We start from the raw sequence: 25,610 nt of genomic DNA, 5'->3' as shown, positions 1-25,610 counted from the left end.
AATTACCTATCTTATCATAAATTTTCTCCACTCATCAAGCATCTCTTCTTCACTTTCCATACACTTTGAGCCTACTTCTTATAAGCAAGCATTAAAACATCCTGGTTGGTGCAAAGCAATAGAAGCTGAAATTGCTGCCTTGGAACAAAACAACACCTGGACAGTCACTAACCTTCCTGCAGGTAAAGATGCAATTGATTGTAAATTTGTTTATAAAGTTAAACTTAAGTCTGATGGTACCTTGGAAAGGTTAAAGGCTAGACTCGAAGCTAAAGGCTATACAAAATTAAAGGGTGTTGACTATACCGAAACATTCTCACCAGTTGCAAAACTTGTAACTATGAGATGCTTGCTCAGTGTGGCAGCAGTTCAAGGATGGCATTTACATCAATTTGATGTAAACAATACTTTCCTTAATGGAGACTTAAAGGAGGAAATTTATATGAAAAAGCCCCCTGGGTATGACAAAGGGAAACCTCGCCAAGTGTGCAAATTACTCACAAGCCTTTATGGGCTTAAGCATTCCTCTAGGCAGTGGTACTCAAAATTTTCTTCATCCCTCATTGCTTTTGGCTTCATTCAATCTAAAGTTGACTATAGTTTGTTTACAAAATGAGATGGGGATTCTTTCACTGCCTTATTGGTATACGTGGATGATATAATTGTTGCTAGTGACTCCCAGACATGCATTGATTCCTTTCAGGTTTTCTTGAACAATCAATTCAAAATAAAAGACCTTGGCTGTTTGAGATATTTTCTAGGCTTAGAAATTGCCACATCTACCAAGGGAATATACATTTGTCAAAGAAAATATGCTTTGGATGTACTAGCTGATTCTGGTATGCTTGGTTGCAAACCCCTCAAAGTCCCATTGGACCAAAACTTCAAACTTAGTAAAGATGACGGCACTTTACTCTCTGATCCAAGTGTATATCAAAGGCTCATTGGCAGACTTCTTTACTTGACTGTGACTAGACCAGATCTTTGTTTTACTGTCCAACTTCTTAGTCAATTCATGGACAAGCCCACATCCTCTCACTTGGCAGCAGCTTATAAAACCTTGAGATACATTAAAGCAGCCCCTGGTCAAGGCATACTTCTCTCATCTGCTTCTCAGTTACAGCTCAAGGCCTATTGTGATTCTGATTAGGAATCTTGCCCAGACTCTCGTCACTCAACCATAGGGTATTGCATCTTCTTAGGAAACTCTCTAATTTCTTGGAAATCCAAGAAACAACAAGTTGTATCCTGTTCATCAGCTAAAGCTGAATACAGGTCCATGGCTGCCACATTTTGTGAATTAACTTGGCTTTGTTATTTGCTCACTAATCTTGGTATTCATCATCTACAAGCTGCATTACTTTATTGTGACAATCAAGCCGCATTGCACATTGCTGCAAATCCAGTGTTCCATGAGAGAATGAAACACATTGAACTCGATTGTCACTTAATTCAGGATGAAATCCAAGAAGGCTCCATCACTACAGCTCATGTCTCTTCCCAAACTCAGCTAGTAGACATTTTTACGAAGTCACTCCCTTCCTACCTCCTGCAATCACACTTATTCAAGATGGGTATAGTTAATCTCTATACTCTATCTTGCGAGGAGTTGTTAGACGACACTAGTCAAGCTACAGGTCGTATTGCACAAACTTCATTAGAATGACTACAAGTCGTTTCTCATAACTGCCTCCAGCACACTTCCAGTATATTCCTCTGTAAATATTCTCTAGCTAGCAAATGTAACAAATCATGATGTAAAAGTTAATTAGTTATTCTTTTCTGTATATAAGCTGACTTTTGTAAAGCAAGTTTGGCATATAAGGAAAATAACAATTTTCCTCCTCCATCGATTAGCTCTATGCTTTCAACTATTTTCTGCTTCCTTACAGTTGCACCATGCAGACAATTGTTACTTCAAGTTTATGAGCATCATCAATTTGGTGAAGAAGATATGTGAGATCTTTTCAAGTAGCTCAAGTTCTTCATAGGCTTATAACGTTAATTCTTGATTCTTTCAAATTGAATTATCTTACATATGTGTAGTAATTCTTGTATGCAATTATGCATCGCAGCATCATAGAACATTTTAATTTGTTGTTGTTCCAAAAATGTAGAGAGAGAGAGAGAGAGGCACACCATGTGAATTCATTATCCAGGTTTATGCAGTCTAAAAGTGACCATTCGTCTTGAGTCTATTTTGCCAATGGGAACGCACAGATGCGGGATCCACCCGCATATTATAAAAATGCGGCTAATTATGAAAGCATTTCATGCGGATTCATTTGTTTCTTTTCAGAAGACTATAATATTTCTTAATTTCTTCATATTCTTTTTCTTCAAAAGCGATCTAATTTAATTCATTCAGGTCCAAAGAAGCTTGTTTCATGGGTTGCTCGTTTAGACCTTAGTGTCTTGTCTGGGGCCTTTGGAAGCAAGATTTGAAAGAGAAAAATCTACAATTTTTGAGAAAGTTATTGGAGAAATTTTTATGGGTTTTTGGGGAAGCATCGGATCCATTACAAATAACATATTTTTAGACAGTTTCAATATTGAAATAAGTTTGAAAGAAAAATTTTGTGAGCATTTTTCTTAATGAGATTTTTTTTTTTTTGGGCATTTATTTGTTATAGAAATAGAGATATAGATGCTTGGATGGAAAATATTTTCAAGTTTATTTTGGTGTAAAGATCATGTTTTCCATTTTTTTTTTTTAATTTTCAAAATACTTAGTGTTGCCAAACATCAATCTCTCAACTTCGTTTTAAATTTAAATTAACAAAACACTGTTTATTTAGTTTGCTAGAAACAACTATTTTCACAATTCTTTTTTACAAGAATGGCAATTTATATGTTTGAAACCAAATATATTTTTGTAAAATAATTTTAAAAGCCATCATCATTTTATAAAAATGGCCTTCTTTTAAAATATGATTGTTAAAATAGTTTTGAAAATAAAAATTTTACTTATCATCTTTATATCACACACTATATATGATTTTTTTTTTAATAAATATATAATGTATGAATAATAAGTAAAAAAAATTTAATTAATTTGATAGGAATAAAAAAAAAATAATACCTGGTGTGTAAGATGATAAGGAACAAAGTTCTTTTGAAAATGATTGGATGCTTATCAACAAAATGATTGTGTTCATTTTTGTGGTGTTGAGTGAGGCTTGTCAATTTTTATTTCATAATTGAGTTGATGTTGGCTCTTCTAATAAGTCCAAGTTTGAAAGGTGTAATAGAGTGAGTTATTAACTCTTGACTTAAAAAAAAAAAAAAAACTTATTTCAAGCAATTTATCAATTTTCAAAATAATGATTTATTACGAAAGATTGACAGAATGATGACTAATCTGATGGTTTTTAAATTCTAATAAATTACAATTTAATTGAAATACTCAGCAACCAATATATATTATATATATATTGAATGAATTTAAATGACCGATTACATATTTATTATTTAGATCCCGTTTGAAAGTTGGCAATTTAGTTTAATTTTAAACTGAATCTAATATTTAAATATATAATTTTTAAATTACTAAACTCATTTTAATTCAAAATCTCTTTATACGTAAGATTTATAATTTTTTTTTTAATTTAACATGTTTTTATATGCAAAATTCATCAACTTTTTCAACATTCTATAAATACATTTAAACTCATTTTAAATTCAAATATATTTTAAGTAGATTCTATAAAATTTACTTCATTATTTCAATTTTTTATTATTAGTAAAAAATTTAACTTATCTCAACTCAACTCAACATTTAAACGAATATATACAAATTTTTCATAAAGATAGTTAAAAAATTTAACTTATCTCAACTCAACTCAACATTCAAACGAGTATATACAAATTTTTCATAAGGAAATAACGGAAGTTGGCGGTGAATGGAGTCGATGTAGCATATGCAAGAAAAAACAAATAACTTTCTTAATCTTTTTCCAGACTTCAGCAATGAGTAGGAGTAGATGGGAAGGAAAGGCAAAGGTGGGTGGGACACAATCAAATACAAAATGGAATACTTTGGACGCCTATAATTAAGTTGTTAACGGCCCAGAAAAGGAAATGGCTGAATTGATGGAAGACCACCCGCAATGATCAGCTTGCCTATTTCTTTCCTTAAAATTTCTCTATTATCATATTTTATTTCATTACCATAATTTATAATGTGATTTTTTCCAATGATTTTATATTTAATAATATAATTTTTATTCCGTTCATTTCAATTAAACTATTTCTTTTTACTATTTTCAATGATTATGTTTTTTTTTTTCAAATCTCATATTAATATCTAAAATTCTATGATGGCAATCGTCTAAAATGTTTATGTTGTTATGTTACATCATAAAAGGTCTCTGTTTCAATTTACTTTTATGATAACATAACAACATCAAGATTTTTTCTATTTACAAAAGTCAAAGTTTTTGTTATAAAAAGCTTCTCCACTTTTGTAAAAAAGATGTTGTTTTTGTATAAAAAGGGTTCCTTACTTTATAACCTATGGCAAAATAACTGTAGAATGGTAGCAAAAAACATCAATATCACAACAGAAGCATAAATGGATGTTGAGAGAGAAGATTAGCACTTTTAAGATTAATTGCCAAAAGCTTCAGTTACATACAAAAATGGCTACTACAGTAGATAAAAGGGTAAAAGCCATCTTCCATATTCCAAAATAGAGAAAATTAAAGTGATATTAGCTACAAAAGAATAGATTAAGTTATTTGAATTGAGAAGAGATGAATTGAGATAAAAGTAGAATAAATTATTATTATTCTTATTATTATTATTTATTATTTTAAAAATAAAAATATTATTTATTATATTTAATATAAAAATTTAAAAAAATTTAATAAAAATTTATTTATAGGCGAAATGCAACACTCCAATGCTAGTGCCACCGCCACGAGGAAGGCGAATAATTGACGAGAGTGACGAGAGTCATGTTACTCTGTGTCGGTAGCCATTCTTCAGAGCACGAGAGCGACAAATAACAATGGTGGATGCAAGAGGACACTGCCGTTGATGGATACAGAAACCAATAATAAATTCAAAACCCAAAAGCAAAACATACGGCAAAAAAACGTAAAAACTGCATTGATTGAGGCGTGGCTTACAGCTCTACATACAGTCCATTGATAGATCATATTGTGGAGAGAGAGAGAGAGAGAAATAGAGAGGGACAGAGAAAGGCTGTCACTGTTTCCTTGAGCATACAGACTGTCACTCTCTTTCTTCTTTTCCTTTCTTGGACCCATTTGATTATGTTTCACTACGAATACTTACACCAACAAATTAATTTATTCCCAACAGCCTGCATTTCATTGCGGGAGTGAAATTGCCAAAGACAAAAAAGGCCGGCCCGCGTTGCATTTCGCATACATTTGTTTATGCTCTACTTTACATAGTAAACGTGAGGTAAAGAATGACGGAGTGAGTGAGGGGGAGTAAGGACGGCGGTTGGAGAGACTTTAATTACAACAAACGGAGGAAGAGGAAGAGGGGAAGAAGAATGAGGGTGATTCAGATTCTGACAGTGCTGGGGTATGCCTTTTGCTTTGTTGGGTTCGTGTTGAGCGGATCTGAACGTGGTTCTTTTGAGGACTTCAATGTCACAGAGTTGGAAATAGAGACACAGAAGGAGGGTCTGCTTTCTTTTTTGGAGAATGATGCCGCAGCTGTATCACCTTCCTTGCTCAAACCCCTCATGGTCCCCTTGACTCTTATTTATGGAGCTGCTTCTAAAGGAGCCGGTCTCTCTCTCTCTCTCTCTCTCTCTCTCTCTCTCTCTCTCTCTCTCTCTCTCGCCTGTGCGTGCGCCTAGTTGTTTATGTACACTTTTGTATTGCGTGTCTTGCACATTGGCTTCACTCGGAAGCAATTTATATTCATTATATTAAGTGCATGTCATTCTTGTCATCGTTCATACCCCTTGCTTTCTAGCTAAAATCTTCTTCTTCTTCTTCTTCTTCTTCTTCTTCTTCTTCTTTTTATATAAATTTTCGTGTTTTACATTCGGGTTTGGGATTGTCGACAGCAATTTCCTTTCGTGCGAGCCATAGCAGCTCTAATTGTTTTATTAATTTTAATTGCTATCAGCACTGGAGTTGGTTCGGATTTTCATCCAATCAACTTGTTAATTCACTGCCTCAATGTCATTGTTGCTTTGATGCTAAAATTTGCCACCGTCCTGCTTAATGTTTTCACGCTACTTGTGGCTGCACTCATCAACATGCTGCATCAAATCTCATGTAGTAAAACCGAACTGGGGTCTTCCTTCTATTCCAGCTGTTCATTGGTTAAGAAGGAAATTACATGTTTCGAGTTTTCACGATTGTTTGACGTGCCGGTTAGCTGCTAAATTTAATTAACATCTTAATCTCGTGTGGGAAATAAGTTCTCTGTTTGCTGTCTTCTATTGCGACAGTTTGCTTGGATGGGACGCTGCCCGGTTACCATCTGCATCGTGGTCGCGGATCTGGTGCAAACAGTTGGCTCATTCAATTAGAGGTCTGTGACACCGTACTTAATTGTTGGAATTTTCATATTCTGAAGAACGGTGGTTCGAATATCTATCCATGTTTGATTTTTAAAGGTTGTGTTTAGTCGCTTGTTTGTCATGGGTTCTGTGTAGTTTCAAGTGGTTACTAAAAGTAGTCTTGCCCTCTATTCCTTGAATGCTTTGTTTTGGCCAATGCCTTTGGCTTTACGTCATTGTGTCTTGATGTAGGGAGGGGGATGGTGTAATACAGTAAGAAGCTGTGTTTACCGCAAAACTACCCGCCGCGGGTCATCAAAATTTATGGAAAAACTGATACCATTCACGGGAATATTGAGCAGTAAAGCAGAAGAAAATCCCGGTTTATTTTCCAAGCCTTGATACTTTCTCTCAACACACAATTTTCTTTGGTTCATTTATTCCCCTCTGTTCTCGTTTTCTGTTTTCCCGAGCATTTACCTACAGAAGAGCTTCTTATGCTTGCAGATTTTTTCAACTGGAACAGAGTCAAGCTACGTTACTGTGATGGGGCATCTTTCAATGGGGATGGTCGGGATGAGGTTGGTTGGAACAAAATCTTCCCTCACACTTTTTCCTGAAACATTAGATACATTTTTTTTTTCTTTTTATCACTTAATTTGAGTGGTGGTGCAGTCATTTACTAAATAATAACCCCCAAAATAGGTGTGGTTTCATTCCAACGTCAATTATCATACATCAGTGTTTGACAAGGTCTTTCTACCTCTGCTACTATCAATTTTCAGGCTGCACAACTCAATTTTCGAGGACAGCGGATTTGGTTAGCTGCTATGGAAGAGTTAATGTCCAAGGGAATGCAGAAGGCTAACCAGGTTTATTGTTTAACATTGAATTCTTTATTTTTACTCAGATTTGATGTTAATGGTTATTTTTTGTCCAAATATATCTACAGGCTCTTCTTTCTGGATGCTCTGCTGGGGGCCTAGCATCCATACTACATTGTGATGAGTTTCGGGACTTGTTTCCACGAACTACCAAAGTGAAATGTCTAAGTGATGCTGGATTGTTCCTCGATGTGTAATCAGCTATAATACTTGGAGATCTTTTACAAATTCTATTAGCATGCAAGTTGTTGATAGGAAAATGTATACTGATGATTTCATTTGACCATACAGAGTTGATGTATCTGGTGGGCGAACTTTAAGGAATATGTATGGAGGTGTGGTTCACTTACAGGTAATGTGTATCATTTTTTCATTTCCATTGTTATCAAACCCAGTTCAGAGTCTTAAGACAATTTTTTTTCTTGTGGTTTTTAAAAGGTTTGATTGTAAACTTGAATTTAACTTGTTGAGTGCTCTTTTCTGAAAATATTGTCAAGCTATATCTATGGCATTTACCTTTTACATAGTAAAACTCATTTGCCAAAGTATTGTATTATAATCGCAAATAATCATCTTCTTGATTTTTTTTCCTTTGATTGAAGCAAATATAAATCTTATGGGTTCTGAATAAATGTTCACTTGCCTAGTATGTCTGACCTTTTATTTATGGATATCTGTATGAATGTTTAGGGAGTGCAAAAGAATCTGCCAAATACTTGTACCAACCACCTGGATCCAACATCGGTGATTCTCTCTTCTCTTGATTGTAATGAAATTTCATGAGTGAATTTTATTAAGAGAAAAAATCCGAGAATCTGACATATTTGAATTTTCTCTCTCCCTCTCTCTCTTAGTGCTTCTTTCCTCAGAACTTGATTGCGAATGTTAAGACACCATTATTTATTCTAAATGCAGCCTATGATGCATGGCAGGTAACCCTTTCTTCCTTTTTCTATTCTTTTTTTTTTGTTGGGGGGGGAGCTTAATTCTATGCTCTATTTTGCTTTCCAACAATTTATAGTTACATCCAGTTATAAGTCAGTGTTGATGATTGATAGAGTTATCTATGCTTCCCATATCAGTGGTGAGGATTGAGAATGAGTTATGCCTCCTGAACTGCCCACAAGTTTCAAATGCAACTTTGTATTAGGAAATTCATCTTTTGAGCTGTCCCCTGTACTGGCTCTTAGCGTGAATGCACTGCTAAAGCAGAGTACTTTTCTTATAGGTTGGCAAGCAATCCAATCATTGTTTGGAGCCCTTTGTGCATTTGTGCTATCATCATACTCTTACTTAAAATGGTGTCTGCTAACCAATATAACCTGAAATTACTATGATTAGATCTCATATTATTTGTTTTCAACAGCTCCAAGAGAGCTTAGCTCCACGTTCAGCTGATCCTCGTGGCTATTGGAATAACTGCAAATTAAACCATGCACGTTGTAGTTCGTCACAGATATATTTTCTCCAAGGTAATCTTTAATTTATAACTTTGTTTTGGTTTTGTTTCCTTGATTGCATCAATCGTGGATGTAGATGTTTATTTTGGCATATTAAGCTTTTTTTTTTTTTTTTTCTCTCTCTCTCTTTTGGTTCTATAAAGCAGGCTTTAGAAATCAAATGCTCAATGCCGTTAGAGATTTCTCAAGGTCCCGTCAAAATGGATTATTCATAAATTCCTGTTTTGCTCATTGCCAGTCTGAGAGGCAGGACACATGGTTCGCTGACAACTCTCCCCTAATTGCAAATAAGGTATGCTTACCTATATAAAAAAAAAAAAATGCAAATAATGTTTGCATATATTGATATCCATAGCAATCTGTCACTGTATTGTCACGATATCACAAAAATCATATATATTCAATTTTACGTCTTTTATTTTCTGGTCTTGTAGAAAGAGGCTGTAGGTTTAGAATTGAGGGTTGGTAAGCAGACTTTTGTATCATGTGATGTGTAAAGATCTGAACAAGCTACAGGAGAAAAGTAGGATGTTTAAGAACATCCACAACTAGGTATTGCAAAGCTTGGAACCATTGTTGCAGCATCAATATGAAATCAGTTGGAAAAAAACAAATTAAAAAAAAAAAAAAAGCATCTTGTACATGCTTAAGAGAACATGAAACCCCCCCCCCCCCCCCCCCCCCCCCCCCCCCCCCGGCGGGAGTAAAAAAAAAAAAAAGGAGAAGGGGTGGGGTTGAGAATAAAGACAAACTGCAATATTTGCTAAATTTACATTTTAGTTCTGAAAAAGCCAAAACTTAGAGTGGACTCGACTCCATTGATTAATATGTTTACAAAACTCTTGATGCATACATATGCTTTCCCTTTCCACACGTGCACACATATAGGTATGCTTTTGGTACTTGAGAAAAGAAAAAGCTTTATTAGTGTGATCTTAATGTTATAATTACATGATTTCTTTACGCAGGGGATTGCAGAGTCTGTTGGAGACTGGTATTTTGATCGAGTGGGCGTGAAAGCTATTGATTGTGCATACCCCTGTGACAACACATGCCACCATCTAGTTTTCACGTGAGTGCGAGATTATTCAATTTTTTCTCACACGTCTTCTTAATTTTCCCTGAGTTCTATTTCTCAATTGTGAAATTGTAAAATTCATTTCATTGAAATTTGAAATGATAAATTCATGCTTGCCAAGGAGTGTAACTATAAGAGCTAGCACATTCTTGCTCATCTCTTTTGCTTATATTTATAAATGAGGTTCTGTTGTCTCAGCAGAAGTTGAAGGTTCCCCAGGCTCAATTGTCCAGAAATGATGCAACTCACAGACCCAAATATAGCATAGTTCAGCACTCCTCACAATCTTATACTGGAGACAATTGAATTATTTCGTTCCAAATAGTTTACAGGACCTCAAAATCTTTGAGTTTACACAATTGTTAATCTTTAATTCCCGAACTGTAGAGGACCAATCTCCCACCAACACAGGCTAGGCATTACCTAGTGCATCCTTTTATAGTATTATTATATAGAAACCTAACTGGGTGTGCCTAAATTAAGAGATGCAAAGCCAGAACCAACCAATTAGCTGTCAAACTTACAATGGAACGTGCCATTAGGAGATTTCAACTTCTGATAACTAGGTTTCCATACTGGGGGGAACTTTCTAACTGCCATGAAACCTAAAAAACAAAGTAGTTTTGAGGCAAAGGTGTTGTAAGTAATTTGTAGGTGGCCGGATTTTAAATGACAGCAAATGACAATTTTGAACCGTTATTTTGAGAAGAAACATTGGACTTCAGAATTTAAGGCTGGAGGAAAACGAAAGTGGTATCATGTTTCTCCCATTGAATTGATCTGCATTTGATGATACTAAAGGAAAGTACCCATCCTACCATATCTGAAGCACCAATCTTCTAGGTGGTTGAGTTTCCTGTTACCCCACCCCCCCCACCCCTCTCTTCAGTCTAGAAAGTGCCGAATTTGTTGTCATTTGATGTGTGCAGTCCGTCTAAAGGAAGTTTCTTTGTTATTAGACACAGATCACAAACTCATGGTCTTTGTAGTTTCTTGGCTTTCAATATCTTAGATACACCCTTTCAATTCTCCTCCCAATTTTCGTGTTAGAAACTGAGATTAGTGCCTTCTTCCGCAGTGGTGCTATAGCCACCATGACATATTCCCAGTCCACAAGGATGACTTCTACCCACCTATATCTGCTAAGTGCCTTCTTGATGCCCATAACATGTTCCTGATTCACCATGGGGTTTCAATTAGCCCCGTGGGAGTCGAATATCATTGATTCTATCTCCATGTAGAGAGATCATGGATTTCATTGACACCATCACAAAATCTTCAAATCAAGCCACATTTCTCTTTACGTTTTTATATGAAATTGTGATATTTAATGTTGATGGTAAGGGATGTGGATGTAGGGAAACTGATTCCTCGAATCCCAAAGGTTGGATGTTGGGTTAAGCAAGTTAATTAAATGCCTATAATGAGTGTTAGTGGCAACCTTTTGTACTTTTGGGGCGGTTTTTGCATGAGATATCATAAGTTGCATAAATCCATTCATTTATAACTCATTACTAGCAGGGCACAAGGCCTAACTAAATTTGCACCTGCAGTTTCCTCTTTTTAAGTGTACTGTTGGTCTTGAATTGAGCGGCACCCAGGTGTTCGCATGCACTCCATTGAATGAAATAAAAACTACTATGACCCTTAGTGCCTGTTCGCAAATCGCCTTTGGGTTTCGAAAATTGAATGATGCGATAAAAGTACCCTCAAACTGAGATTAAACATAGCATCACTTATTGGTTACTTTCCTTTGTGCAGTTGTGTCTAATCCATCACCTTTGTATCTCACATCTACTTTTGGTTACTTTCTAGCTGATGGGCTTTTTTTCTTGGCCAATACATCTTGACTCACAATATTATTGTCTAGAGTAAGAGTACTTGAATTGTGTACATTTAAATCACTACTTGTCTTAAAATCTTAGGCTGATGGACAGAGTTAAATTTCATTGTCGAAATTATACTCTTAACTTGATCCCAACCAAAGCAGTAAGTAATCCAGTCAATCAAGATGCTAAAGCTAAACAGATCGGTGAATACATTAATAATGGCAAACCAATTTCAGAAAATCAAATTAGTATATATTCAACTGTGTTTATAGTCTATCATCACTCTTCCATCCTCAATCTGGCTATATATAGTGCTATATTTACATGAGTGAGGAGATTTACATATGAATTGAAAAGCAGTGCACAACCAAATAGAAAACTGCACCTCATGAAATTCCAACGTCAATCCCAGGAAAAAAAAAATAAATAAATAAAAAAAAATTGAAGAAACGCTGCAAAAAAGGACCACTCTTTCAATATCGAAAGAGAGATAAAGAAACAACATTCTTCGTCGCACTAAAACAAAGCCTCGAAAAAGTAAAAAATACAATTAGAAACAACAAAAACAAAAAAAAGGTGGATATATAGTTAGAAACGTAGTCAGCTTCCCTGTCGAGATGTTGATGCGAGCGCCACAACCTGTGCCCACACCTTGAGCCGAGCCTTGACGTCTCGTGGATCATCACCTAAGTCACACGTTCAGCACTCGATTAGTCGTGATATATGCAATCTATGATATCTTTCTTTTCACTCAAGCCAATCAAGAAATAATGGTTCAAATCATGCACGCCACAGCACGCATGCTAGCTATACCAATGAACACCATCATCAAATTTGTCGGTAGGTTTGTTAATTTGGGACTAAATTATGGAGGAATGTAACATAATTATCCTAATTTCAGTTGAAAATTCATACCCAATGAAATGCTACATGAATAAACGAAGGCATTGCATGTAAGCGTGCACAAGTACGAATCCAACATATTGCCGGCCTAGCATGTTAGCTCTTTTCATATTATTGTTCTCCTGTTGTGAGTGTTTGCGTTCCGTATGTGAGAGTGGCAATGAGCACTAACCTGGGCTGGAGATGCGCCAGTTGGCAATGGGAGAATTGCCGCCACTGCTGGTGTCTAGCGGTGAACCGGAAATAGAGAGGCGAGAGGGTATCTCCATCATGCGCTCGTGTTCCAACTCAAACCCAAGATCTCTGCAGGCCTTCACTTCCTCCAAGTCCATGCACAGAGACCTCCTGCCTCCCTTTGGCCTGGTTATCACCATCACCCCTGCGCCACTACAGCCACCAGCACCGCCACCCGCACCGCCCTGGTCGCTTTCCCCACTGACGCTTTGGCAATTGGAATTAACCCCCGCGGCATCCGTCCCTCCCATGTCCATCATCATGTTGTTCTTGCTCATCTTGTTGCAGTCAAAGGTTTCCCAACCAGCTTTTTCCAACAGACATCTTTTCCTAATGATTTTCCTTCTCCTCACATTGTTCCTTGTCTTCTTTCTTGCTAGAAGACCCTTTTTAGCTTCATTCTCGCTCGCATACTCTTTGACCTCTATCAGCTGCTGCCCATGACCCCGGTTCCTACGACGTGGTGTCGCCGGGAGTGAATAACAACCCTGTTCGCTGTCGGAGTCAGACGACAACCCTGTTAGTTCTTTGCCTTCTTTTTCATCCGAGTATTCCCCGTCTGCATCAAAGCTTTCAATGGACAAGCGTGACATGAACATCCTCATGCCATTGTTTCCTTCTGCAGCTTGATAGTAGTTCCCATGACCAACATCATCATCATCATCATTTTCATCATTCTCGTACAAATTAGAACTGCTCGTACAGACGGAAAGCCTAGACAAGTTGAGGGGATGGGGTTGTTCATGATCATGATCATAGATATAATCATCGTAGTCATCTTCCTGTGTTGAAGAGTGGATGGTCATAGTCTCATCTGAAGCCATCTGAAACAGTACTCTCCTCCACGCAGATACCAACTTGGTACCAAACAATTAAAGTCTGATCAATTATTGGTACCAGCATGCACCAGGACAAGCACGAGTCAGAAAAATTAGATATTGGAAAGAAAAACAAGCAAGTGAAGAAGGTAAAGCGAATCAAAGCAAAGCTAAGAAGAGAGAGAGAGAGAGAGAGAGTGGCGTTTGGGCTTTTGTGAATCATTCGTTTGTGGCTTGCTGAATCATGATGATAATAATAAAAGGATAAAAAGGGAAGCGGAGTCGACAGCTGCAGCCAACGACCCTATTTATACCGTAGCTCCAGTTCTCCTGTTTCCCAACTTACCCCTCCAGCCTTCGTGGCTTCCATTATCAATGATTCTAGGTGTCATTTCATGTGCTCAATGTGTACAATATTTTATTTATATAATAATCAGAGATACATTAATTATTTTGATATTTTGGAAATGAGCAATAGTTCTCAAGTTTCGCTACCTCTATCTATCTGATCCACATGATTCGTGATGGGTAGAAACACAACATTTATGATTGATAATGAAGGTAGAATTTGAAATATTTGACAGCCGGATCAGAATCGATTGGTTAATTTGATATTAACGTGCGCAAATAAATGTATGGTGGTGCATGCAGCTTGATGATCCCGAGCCCAAGGTTGCGGTCATCGCATTTGGATCATGCAATCATGCTTTGTTGATCTCGATTACTTTGAAAGTTGAGGGTCGAAAAAGACTACTCTTTTATTTTGTCCTATACAAAGAGCATACCAAAAAGACTCATATGTACGTGACAATAGGGAGATAGGGTAGTTACGAACTTACGACTTATAAGTGTAGAGTAAACGTAGATATATTCAGTAGTACAGTTGTGTACGTAACTCATGTGTACGTGTTGGGTTACAAGTTAGAACTTGTATATATAGTTTCGGTCTGCAGAGGAGTACTGATCTCAGGTTGGCCAATATATATTAGCACAACGATGACGGGAACTTTACGAGAATGAGGGTATAATATATATATTGAAGTTTTATAATTATTTAGACACATTAATATTATACTATTCGAATAGAGATATGATATATATATATATATATATATATTAAATATTATTAATTTTCATCGATGTTCACATTATTTATCAATAATATTTTATAAAAACGTTGAATTTATATTTTATTTTTCCATCTTCAAGCTGTAAAATTAAGTATCATGTTTAGATAAAATAGTACTGTAGGGAATTCTTATGATATATAGACAGAAACCTACCTTTGTTGGCATAGAGTCCCATATATACCATTGGACAGGAGACACGTCGTAGCTTCCCTTCCTATATTCTATCATATATGAAGGAATAGGACTCATCACTATTGAGTGGGTCATTGCTCAGAAATATATATCACAGATCAATTGATGATCAATGTGAACATGGCCAGAAGAGAAATGCGACCTGCAACCACGAATACCTAAATCATGCATATTGGCCATTCAACTAAAGAATATCCACCCTCATCATCATCATATATATATATATTATATATAGTTGGAAGATAGGGACGTACATACAAACTATTAATACTTGATATTGTTTGGAATCCCGTAAATTACACGACTTTTTATTGTTTCAAATTCGTTAGATTATAAAATTAAATTTATCTTGAATTTTTTTAATAATAATTTTTTATATAAATCTTAGAATTTATGCATTTAGGTTTGGTGGTTATCTGAGTTCAATAAAATATTATTAAAATATTATTTTTATTTTAAAACTTAACTTAGTACTCTTAAGATACTATAGGTGATCGACCTTATATATAGCTGAGTACTCAAGGATGAATAGTGTTATATTCATTTCGAACGTGGAGGAGATGAAAGATTCACTGTTTAAGAAATATGATCGATCACAGCTCTATAAAATAATTGAAGTCAAATAATCTCACTATTGAAAAAAAAAAATTAGATAATATTATCTATATTTATAATTTTACTAGTGATTGAAAATAGTACAAATTTAAAATTTCAAAATTTAAAATTCAAATTAAAAAGTGAATCAATTAAAACTATCAATCAATTAGTATCAGTCGAATATTACTATGTGTAAAATTATATGGATATGTAATACTAAGGTACCGTTTAGATAGTAAAATAAGATGAGATATTTTAGAAAAAATTAAATAAAAAATTATTAAAATATTAATTTTTAGTATTATTATTATTTTAAAATTTAAAAAAAAAATTATAATAAAACACTTTTATTATAAAAACGGAATGAAATAATAAAAATGATTCCATTATTGGAAACCAGATAGTGTGTATTGATAAGCAGGGTCCATGGTTTGGGCCCTTTGGGCCCCTTTTATCTCCCGCCGACAAAGGATGTGTGAACCAACCGTGTTCATTGTTTGCTGTGTGGAGAGATCAAGATGAGACACCTGTCCCTGTTTTCAGTCTTACCTAAACCCTACGGCCTCCTTCGATCAATCAATTAATTATTTCATTATCATACAATAAAATTTGCAACACCACATGGCCCACTGACGTCCGCTCACCTGTACCATCTTCTTCAATCACACATGCCCACCTGGCCCTTATTTGAGAAACATGGGTCCACCATTTTTTTGTTTTTTATTTTTTCGAGACAAGGTCCACCATGTTTCACATACATTTGATATGCGACTATTGTTTTTTTTTTTTTTTTTTAAATAAAAAATAAATAGTAAATCGATTGGTGATGATATTATTAAGGGTGGTGTTGGATCAGCTGCTGATAAAAATTAATAAATATTTTTTTTAATATATTTTTATGTATTTTTAAATATAAAATAGAAAATTTAATAATAAATAAATACAAATCCTAAAAAAAAAATAATTAATCGGTATAAATAATAGGTATATTTGATTGGTGTAGCTATCATTTTCCCTATTATTAATTATACTAGTAATTATTTATAATATGTGGCCGACGTGGTTTTTATAATGCTAAAAATTAGTTCTTGGTCTTATGGGATTGCAAACACCGACCGTTGATCTCTATGACTGGTCGCCGTTCCAAAGCCAGCATTGTTGATGGCAACAACGAATGGAGGGCATGATGTTGCCTCGATGGCGATTTCCATGCACACACGTGTCTTTATTTCCTTTTATTTTATAGACACAAATTGGAGCAGAGATTTTTCTTGATTGTTAGTCGAAATTATATTTAGAGGATTCAAAGACAGGTACAGTAGAACATTATTAATTAACGTCGTATCAAAATCTATTTTCGAAATCTATTAATTAAGTGACAGAGAATGACTAATATTATATATATTTTGTGAAAAAATTTTATTATCATCCTCACACTTTACATACTATACTTATTTTAATTTTTTTTTTTTCATATTTTTTATAATAAATATATAGTTTATGGATGATAAATAGAATAATTCAATTAGTTTAATAAGAATAAAATGAAATAAAAAATAAAAAAATAAAAAATAATATTTTAATATATAAAATGTGTGGTGTGAAATAGTGTGGAATGATGTGTAGTATTCTTCATATTTTGTATCTTATTCGAAATAAGTAGTATTTATTTAAACCACCGTTCACTGGCTTTGTTTGCTCTTTATTTCTTTTTATTTATTTATTTTTTTTAATATGTGTTGGCAAATAAGATAGGAAATTTTAATCCTGATGGTTCCAACACTTGTTTTAGACTATGGTTTGAAGGTTCGGATCGAAGGATGGGAATATATATATAAGTAATGCTATAAACAATTTAAGAGTGTGTAAATATCGTATAATAATTTTGAAAAATAATTTATTTTATTATTAAAAAATTAATATTTTTAATATGAATCCCGTATTTATTTATTTTTTTCTAAATAATTACACGTTATTTATATATTCATTGTTACAACTATCAATTGTATATATATATATATAAATGTGGAATGTAGTAATTATTTATTAATTATCGGGAAATGGAATAAAGCTAAATATCAAGTAAATTATCTTCTTCAGTACTCACAACCATAAATGAAACATGTTTCTCAAGATGTTATCCAGTTTCTGATCTGAACACAACCCGGCCATTTATCTCGCCAGAAATTAAGCTGGTATTTGAACCCAAGTCAATATAGCACCAGCAAATTAAGAGGTGTAACGACCCTACTAGTCATGGATAATCACAATATCCATTGATAATGATCATTTTCGACTGCAAGGAATACCATGCAAAATACAAAGTTTGAAAGTTACAAACTTTTCGATTAAGAAAGAAGCTTACGTGCTCGATCCTGCCTCCTTTTTATTTGATTCAATCACCTAATCAAGTACTACACACCTTTGTGTTATCGTTTTCTATCATTAAATTCTTGAGCTTCATCATTTCATATATAAATTAATCCGAGTCTAACCCCTAATAATATCCTTATACTAATTTTTCATAGCATCCATTGACCGGGTACAAACGTAGCGGACTCAATAAAATAAAATAATAAAAAAAAAGGAAGGAAAGAAAGAACTCCTCAAGTTTGACTATGCATCTAGAATGTCATATATATATATATACAACCTTTACTTTCTTGATAAGATGATCAGATTGATATGAACGTAGCTACCAATCGATGCTCAACAAGAGGCTAATTCAATCAGGTAATTGAGAACCACGAAAATAAGGAAATAGTTACATACAGGTGGCGTTATTTCTTTTGTATTTCTTTTATTTTTGAACCAAATTAAGTATATTTAGGTTGCTTTCCTGCTATCTTCGCATTCAATATATTCTGACGAAAGCTGGATGGAGCATTGCCGCGTTAGAGCTAGGCATATAGGTGGAGGAAGTGGAGAGCTGTTTTCTCGTTCATGTACAAGATATAAGAGAGGTCGACGCGTTCCTTTTTCTGAGGGCTCCATTCAAGTTCTAAACAAAATATATGGGTGACCCACGTGTATTATCTTCTTGTCCTCAAGAGTCACGATCAAGGCTCATGTAGTTTTCAGGAATAGAAGGACGGTGAAGGAGACTGTTATTTTACTAATAAATAAAGTGGCATTCTCTGTGTTTTGCTTGTAAAAGAGGAAAAAAAAAGGTACAAATAACGTAGGCCCTTTTGCAGATTTTATATGATTATTTTCTGGGACTCAGTGATAAATATAAACGTGCTTGTCAGACTGCAAATGCCAGACGTATGCATGGCCTCGTGTCCCTCTAATGAGGAAGAAATAGACCAACGACCCCGCCTCCATTTGTTGGGATTGTTTTGGCCAATGAAATCATTTGCTTAATGGGGATGAAAAGCAATAGTAGCAACGAGACTTATCAACTTTAACAAATTAAATATTAAAAAGATTGCGTGTTTACTGCTTAGTTATTCTTAAAAAAAAAGGGTGGGGTACACAGATGTGGAGTTCAAAGAAGGGGAAGGACTTGGGGTTATCTGTAGAGAAGTAAACAAGGGGCCCAAACTGAGAAATAAAGTCCACACTAATGCAAAAAAAAAAAAAAAAACGTAATGAGGCCGAGTTGTAGCAGCCCAAATTTCAAGCAAAGGCAGCCCAAAATCCTCTCTTCCTCTTCCTCTGTCTTTTTAACTTTTTCCTTTCCTCGCATCTTCGATCTCCTCTGCCCTTGTCCAACAGACTTCTCTAGAAAAAGGCGACAACACATTTTAAGGTGGCACTACCCGCATCCTTTGGTTTTTGTCAGTTTCATGTTTATTGAGTGTAACGTGTCAAGAGAGCCAAGGATATAATTAGAGTTTCATTAAAATTATTATAAAGAATAAGTTTTCCTTCTCAAATAATATCGGATTTCATACATTACTTACCCTTATTACTCGATATGGGTATGGTCTCACAAATTTAGTAAAGAAAAGACTGTTTATCAGATTGACATAGAAAGTGGCATCATTTTTTTTCCCCGAGTTCTCTTGATTGCTATGGTTATACACCAATATGGTTCAATCAGTTAGAAGTTATCAGATTCATTTCCAATTGTCATTTTAATTAGAAGCAAACCAAAATCAACCTATTCCTGCTACTAGGAGTTCCTTTTCAAAGACAAAGCACTCTCCTTGTTGCTTTGACTAATGTATGGTTTGCTTGGGTATTTTTTACCCTACTTTTAAGAGCAATCAGCTAAGGCCATATTCCTTTGTTAACTTCAGCGCGATGCATCATGCATGCCATTAAAACCCGCAATTCGATGTGGAGTTTGACTTCTACTTTCCAACTAATATTTCATAATGGTGTTCTGAAACTTACATATTAGTCTTCAAAGTATGCATGATCCGTCTTGCAAGAATAGATAATCATGAAGGAAATTGACGTCTCTAAACTTATAGAACTGTGTGAAATCATCACTTGTCTCAAAAGGTTAAGATGATGGGAAGATGTATATTTTATTATTTGTATTATAATTCTTAACAAACTGGAGCTGCGAATTTCTCGTGAAAACTGCTAGTTTTACTGCTTCTAGCTTCTGCTTCATTTTCCAATAATGACCGGCTAGGCTTTAGGGAAATCATGAATTCCTTATCACTTCAAGTGTATCATGTCTTTAGAGAGGTGAATAATGTTGCTGATTATTTTGCAAGTGGGGTGCTAGGGGAACTTCTTGTCATTTCTTGGGTCGAAGATGTATTCCTAGAAAAATAGTGGGTTTGAACAGATTAGGTTGCTCTTATTTGAGATGTAGATAAAAACAACATAGCTTTGCTTTAAAGCAGCCTCGTAATTGGGTTTTTCTGTTTCTTTCTTGTACATGGTTTTTCCCCCTACCTTAAGTGAGGGTAAAGCAACAAAAGCACAGACCAGAATTTTAGAATTTTAGTAACAAGACAGATATGCAGAACAGAGTGGTCTTTTAGTATTACTCAGATGCCTCGATGGCAACTGTAAAAGTTTGCCTGTGCAGAAGAAGATACCTTACATTTTGGTCTTCCTAGACAAGTTGGCTTCCTGATTATGTATTAATTTCTGCTCTGCTTATGGAAATTTAGTTATATGTTGGTTGTTCTTTATCCCCTAAATCTTCGCAAAGTGTTCTGCTGAAACTCCACAGTTTTAATGGACCGAAAGGAAGTTGCTATTTGTTCAATTCGCAATAACTTGTAGCACTTGTATTCAATGTATTCTGGTTTAGCACATAATATGCATCTAACTTGCATGATCAAGACAAAGTGACATTGGATTTCAGAAGGCAAACCAATTTTGCAATATAAAGATCATTCGCTTAAGTTTCTTAAAGTTTGTGTTCTTCCCTTCCTCACTTCCCGTTCGAGCCATTTGGTCTTGCATTTTGAAGAGACCTTTTCCAGGTGGTGCCAACCAAGTGGGGTTGGTCTTTAATACCAAGCATCTTGGCAGCATCCAAAAAGCCGGGTAGATAAGTAGTCTTATTGGACTTCTTTTTTTTCTTTTTTCCTCTGCAATTGGAAGTTTCTTCTTTTATTTATTTATTTATTCCAAAGTGTTCCTTAAGATAATGCTATTTGCCTTGAAGAAGCTACAAGCCATGGAGAAAACATATGGCCGTTATTAGATTGAGAGTCACCATCTCTTTGTACGGACTCCAAAGTGAACAAGTCTCAATTCATTTGTGGAGTCACCCTCTTCTGGACTATATGGTGACACCCTTAACGCGCTCTCGTGCGTGTGTTCGTGGTGCGCTCGCATGTGTGGGAGAGATAGCAGTTGCTTATGAACTCGAAGTCTTGCAAATCAAGCAAATGAGACGTATTGCAGATGTCATGATAATTTTTTTTCCTTTATTTTCTCAAAGTAGTCCGAATGATATTCAACGAGGACGAAAACGAAAACACTGTTATAAAGGTGAATGGGATTTGCGTCCCGTGAAGTGAAGACAGTGATAGGCAACCATTTGAATCATAATCTTGAAAAAGAAATTGAATTAAGAGGATTCATGTAATATTCAATTGTCTAGGCCCTAGGGTAGTGGGGGGAGAGAGAGAGAGAGAGAGAGATTTGACACTATTACTGGTGAAAGGAGTAACTGGAAGCTGAATGAATCCCCAGCTGGATGAATAAAGTTTAGCAGATATTTTCCAGAACGGTCACCAGAAAGAATTGCAACATTATAGAGAGCATATGCATTGAGGAAAAACAAAAAAGAAGAGTAAAAGACACCGGTACAAGCCTTGTTTTGCAATTCTACCTCACACAAAAGAAGAAAGAAAAAGGTAATTAATAGCAAGAATGTTTCCTCACAAATATATCAAACCCAGAGGCTGAGAAAATGTTCTGTATTCTGACCTATATACAAGAGAAGAATATGTGGCACACATCTGTACTAAAGAAAACAGGCTAAGATTTGAAGCCTCTTGTAACTGAAATTCTGCAGTTTTGTTCTTCCGCCGCTGACCAGAGGCTGGACATGTTAATAATGGCTTGCTAAGTATGTCCAAAGGCCGCTGTTAGCGTTTGGATATCCTTACCACAAATATCAGAAGATTGTAAAGGACCTTGCTGCTTGTTATGTGGCCACAGAGCACTTAAACTATCGTTTACCAAATGCGATTCTGATTTTATCTCGCTGTACAAGGACTGTGGAGTTTGAGTTGTTTGTAAAGCAGCCGCCATCAATAATGGGTTATTAAAACATTCAGACCACTTTATGTCTTCCGGTTGTTGGCTTTCCATCAGATGGATTTGGGTGACTTTGGTTGATGTGCTACAGTCGGCCAATCCCCAAGAAAACAAGCTGTTCTCCAACAAGGAGCTGTTGCTTTGCAACTCAGCGCTGCTACTACTTCCACTGCTGCAATTACTGTTGTTGTTGGTGGCGCTTGGTTCCCAGTAACGGGATCCGTTCACTGCGAAAGAGCTGATGGATACATTGTCGGAGGGAAAAGTAAGTGGTGGAGGCTTGTAACCAATAGACGTTGGAAGAAATGAGCTGGTTGAAGGTGAAAGAACAGATATTGCGTTGGAGGTGAACTCGGAATTCATATCAAATGTTCTCCCAGTTTGGGTGAACCACTGAATGGGGTTTGAGGTTGCGGGGAGCCTGGCATTGGATGCATAATTCAATTGCTGAAGCGGAAAATGCCCCACAAAATCTGAAGCCTGGCAGTCGATGGTGGAACTTTCTTGGTGGGATGTTACAAACCTATCTTGGAAGAAGTCCTTGCTAGGTGTGTTTGTCATCAAATTGTTGTTTTTCTTCCTGCAGTTTGTTGTCTTGGAGCTGGAAGGACCCTGGACTTCCAATGGGTAGCAACCTTGTGCTGCTGCAATTGAAGATGGTCTCTGCTCAAGTAAAGCGGCCTCTTGCTTTGAATTGTCTGTCTTGAGGAGATTCAGTTCATTAGACACCACCGACATTTTGTCTCGGCTTTTGGCTGCTGTATCTTTGTCTTCTCCATTTTCAACCTCGGAAAGTGGTTTGTGGGTGACGGGGTCAATGCCTCTCTGCCTGAGCTTCTTCTTTAAGCAAGAGTTCCAGAGATTTTTTATTTCGTTGTCGGTTCTTCCAGGCAATTGCGCTGCAATCTGAGACCACCTGGGGAAGCCACAGAATCCCAAGAATGTTCAACAACATTAATGATTGTCCCAACCATAGGGAAAATGTTTAGACGAGGAGAAGAATAAGAATTTACCTATTCCCGAGAACTGCATGAAGTTCAATTATAAGGTTCTCCTCCTCCTGTGAGAATGTGCCTCTCTTCAAATCAGGCCTCAAGTAATTGATCCACCTCAATCTGCAGCTCTTCCCGCACCTTTGCAGACCTGCCAATTCATCACATGGAGATGGACAGTTAGAAATTTCTCTTGTTCAGAACATTGCAGAGAGGTTTAGTTTGAGAGTAAGAAAACACAGGGGAAGAGTAAAAATTAGGCTACCAGCTTGCTTAGGGACAGAGCTCCAACACCCATGGCCGTACTTGGTAATATGCCTCAGAAGCTTTTCATCCTCCTCGGGTGACCAAAGTCCTTTCCTTAGCTTCTGCTTATAACAGCAAGAGTGCCTTCCCATTTTGGAGCGAGTCCCACCTGCTATGAGGGATAACCTACCCTTAAACAGCAAGTTTGTTGAATCCTAGGTGAACTGTCAGCAACGGCTGGAGGTGGCTCTGAATGGATTTGTAGGGGAGCTTTGGTAGAAAAGATGTAGAGAGAGAGAGAGAGAGAGAGAGAGAGAGAGAGAGGTGACAGGGAGGTTGAGAAAATGAAGTAGCAGCTGAGAAAGGGAGTTGAATTAATATATAAGAACTTAAGAAGTAGCCCCCCAGAGAGAAAAGTCACACTCAATTAAGAAGGTACTTTTTTCAGTCTAGTTTTTTCTCTTCTTTTTTTCTTTTGGAGAAGAGAGAGAGAGAGTTGTCTGTATAAAAAGATGAGAAGGAATGGTAACAGGTTGAGTTGCATATGTCTAATCAAAACTCTCAGAATTAATGTCTCTTGCAAGAATGGTGGGGTATTTTCACTGATAACACCATCCGAGAACAACTCATGCTTGCATCCGAAGTCAGCAAAACTTAGGCAAACACAAATCACACATACATACTATTTTTTTCTGGGCACATGAATGGATGCATGCTTGGGATGCTTCTTTCATCCTTACTTGTTAAGTTTTCCTGGTTCATTCACCTTAAAACTCTCTCTTCACAACAAGTACAGTACTTGAGTTGAAAGAATTAAACAAGTTAAAAAAAAAAAAAAAAAGTCATTAATCTCAGACCTCTGATTAGACATATCACATATGCAAGCAAGCAGGCGCCAACTTAAAGGAGATGAGTCTGGAGAAAAAATTCACCAAATTTCAGTTTCCATACCCCATGGTCCATGCAAATCCCTCTGTCATGTGTGAAAAGTAAACCAACAAAAAATATTCCATTACTTAAGCTGGAAAACTTTTTCCTCGTAAAAAACAGGACGGTCTGTCTTCTTACTTTATACTTTGAGCTTTATGAGCTATTCTTCCCAAAATAATAACACTTTGAAAAGTCTTTATCATTACGTGGAAAGAGGATTATGCAGTGTTCATTTCCAAAAATAGAGCAAATGACCTCTTTTCTGAATAAATTCTACTGAATGCTGCAAATTATTTAAACCCATACGGTTTCCATTTTCATGTTAGATTTATCTAATTTCCCTTAAGACTTCATACGTACAGATTCAAGAAAAAGAGGGTTTCCCTGCCTGGTTAGTTCTTCCATAGCCGATTATATTGAACTATATATAGTCATGGCCATTGCTGACATAGCCTGACAAAGAATCAGGAGAGAAAAAAAAAATACATTTTATTAGTCTTAATACACTTTGAATCTACTAGAAAAGATAAAGCTTGAAATAAATAGTCTTTATAAAAAGTTGAATTTTCACAGGAATTATAGGAGATATTAATTCTTAAATAAGAACGTTTTGCATGCAAGAGTTTAGCAAAACCATAATTAATATCCCAACAATAAATAAACCTATTAATTAATTCCTAAATAATCGGCAAGTAAAGCCCTGATGTAGGAAAACTCGAGAATTACAAATATTATATATAATATATATTCCAATGACAAGTTCATGACATCGCATGTCAGATCACATATATGAATACATTGACAGTGACTAAGACTAAGGCATACATGCATAAAAGCAATTTGGATATACATGTGAAATTAGAAATAATTAGTGCTTTGAAAATAAATAAATAATATATACTAATAATAATAATAAAATCTAGATAGGAACAGTACTAGCAATTAAACCTTTAATTGTTAACAACTAACAGACTGGCATGCAACAGTAGATTTATTACCATGACCGATATATATATATATATATATAAAGCTTTCGGCTACTTAGTTTAATAAAACCTCATTAAAACCCACCGCCATTTCATAGATTTCTTCGAATTATCCAATTCAAGCATTTTCTCAGTTGATTACAGATCGAAG

The 25,610-nt window shown here is 35.6% G+C and overlaps 3 protein-coding genes and 1 long non-coding RNA gene across 4 annotated transcripts; 2 read left to right on the top strand and 2 right to left on the bottom strand.

Annotated features, from left to right (window-relative positions):
* Positions 1-5,182: 5,182 nt before the first annotated feature.
* On the top strand, positions 5,183-10,128 carry LOC122315121 (pectin acetylesterase 12-like). Its single transcript, XM_043130892.1, has 12 exons — positions 5,183-5,768; positions 6,443-6,525; positions 6,746-6,875; positions 7,001-7,074; positions 7,279-7,365; positions 7,446-7,570; positions 7,669-7,729; positions 8,068-8,121; positions 8,232-8,309; positions 8,744-8,849; positions 8,984-9,129; positions 9,806-10,128. Exons 1-12 carry the CDS (start codon positions 5,528-5,530, stop codon positions 9,911-9,913), a joined length of 1,293 nt encoding a protein of 430 aa, XP_042986826.1. The 5' UTR covers positions 5,183-5,527; the 3' UTR covers positions 9,914-10,128.
* A 1,846-nt stretch (positions 10,129-11,974) lies between these two features.
* Positions 11,975-14,067, bottom strand: LOC122315122. The gene is made up of 2 exons (XM_043130893.1): positions 12,820-14,067; positions 11,975-12,430 (listed from the first exon to the last, which is right to left on the bottom strand). Exons 1-2 carry the CDS (start codon positions 13,703-13,705, stop codon positions 12,345-12,347), a joined length of 972 nt encoding a protein of 323 aa, XP_042986827.1. The 5' UTR covers positions 13,706-14,067; the 3' UTR covers positions 11,975-12,344.
* Positions 13,758-24,114, top strand: LOC122315124. Its single transcript, XR_006243947.1, has 2 exons — positions 13,758-13,896; positions 24,025-24,114. It is a non-coding gene; the product is annotated as an uncharacterized LOC122315124 (long non-coding RNA).
* LOC122315120 (transcription factor MYB61-like) lies at positions 21,784-24,344 on the bottom strand. Its single transcript, XM_043130891.1, has 3 exons — positions 23,563-24,344; positions 23,319-23,448; positions 21,784-23,221 (listed from the first exon to the last, which is right to left on the bottom strand). Exons 1-3 carry the CDS (start codon positions 23,693-23,695, stop codon positions 22,111-22,113), a joined length of 1,374 nt encoding a protein of 457 aa, XP_042986825.1. The 5' UTR covers positions 23,696-24,344; the 3' UTR covers positions 21,784-22,110.
* Positions 24,345-25,610: the final 1,266 nt, after the last annotated feature.

Source organism: Carya illinoinensis, chromosome 7, assembly GCF_018687715.1.
Source record: "Carya illinoinensis cultivar Pawnee chromosome 7, C.illinoinensisPawnee_v1, whole genome shotgun sequence".
In the NCBI taxonomy this organism is placed as follows: domain Eukaryota; kingdom Viridiplantae; phylum Streptophyta; class Magnoliopsida; order Fagales; family Juglandaceae; genus Carya; species Carya illinoinensis.
This window is presented reverse-complemented; position numbering and strand designations above follow the sequence as displayed.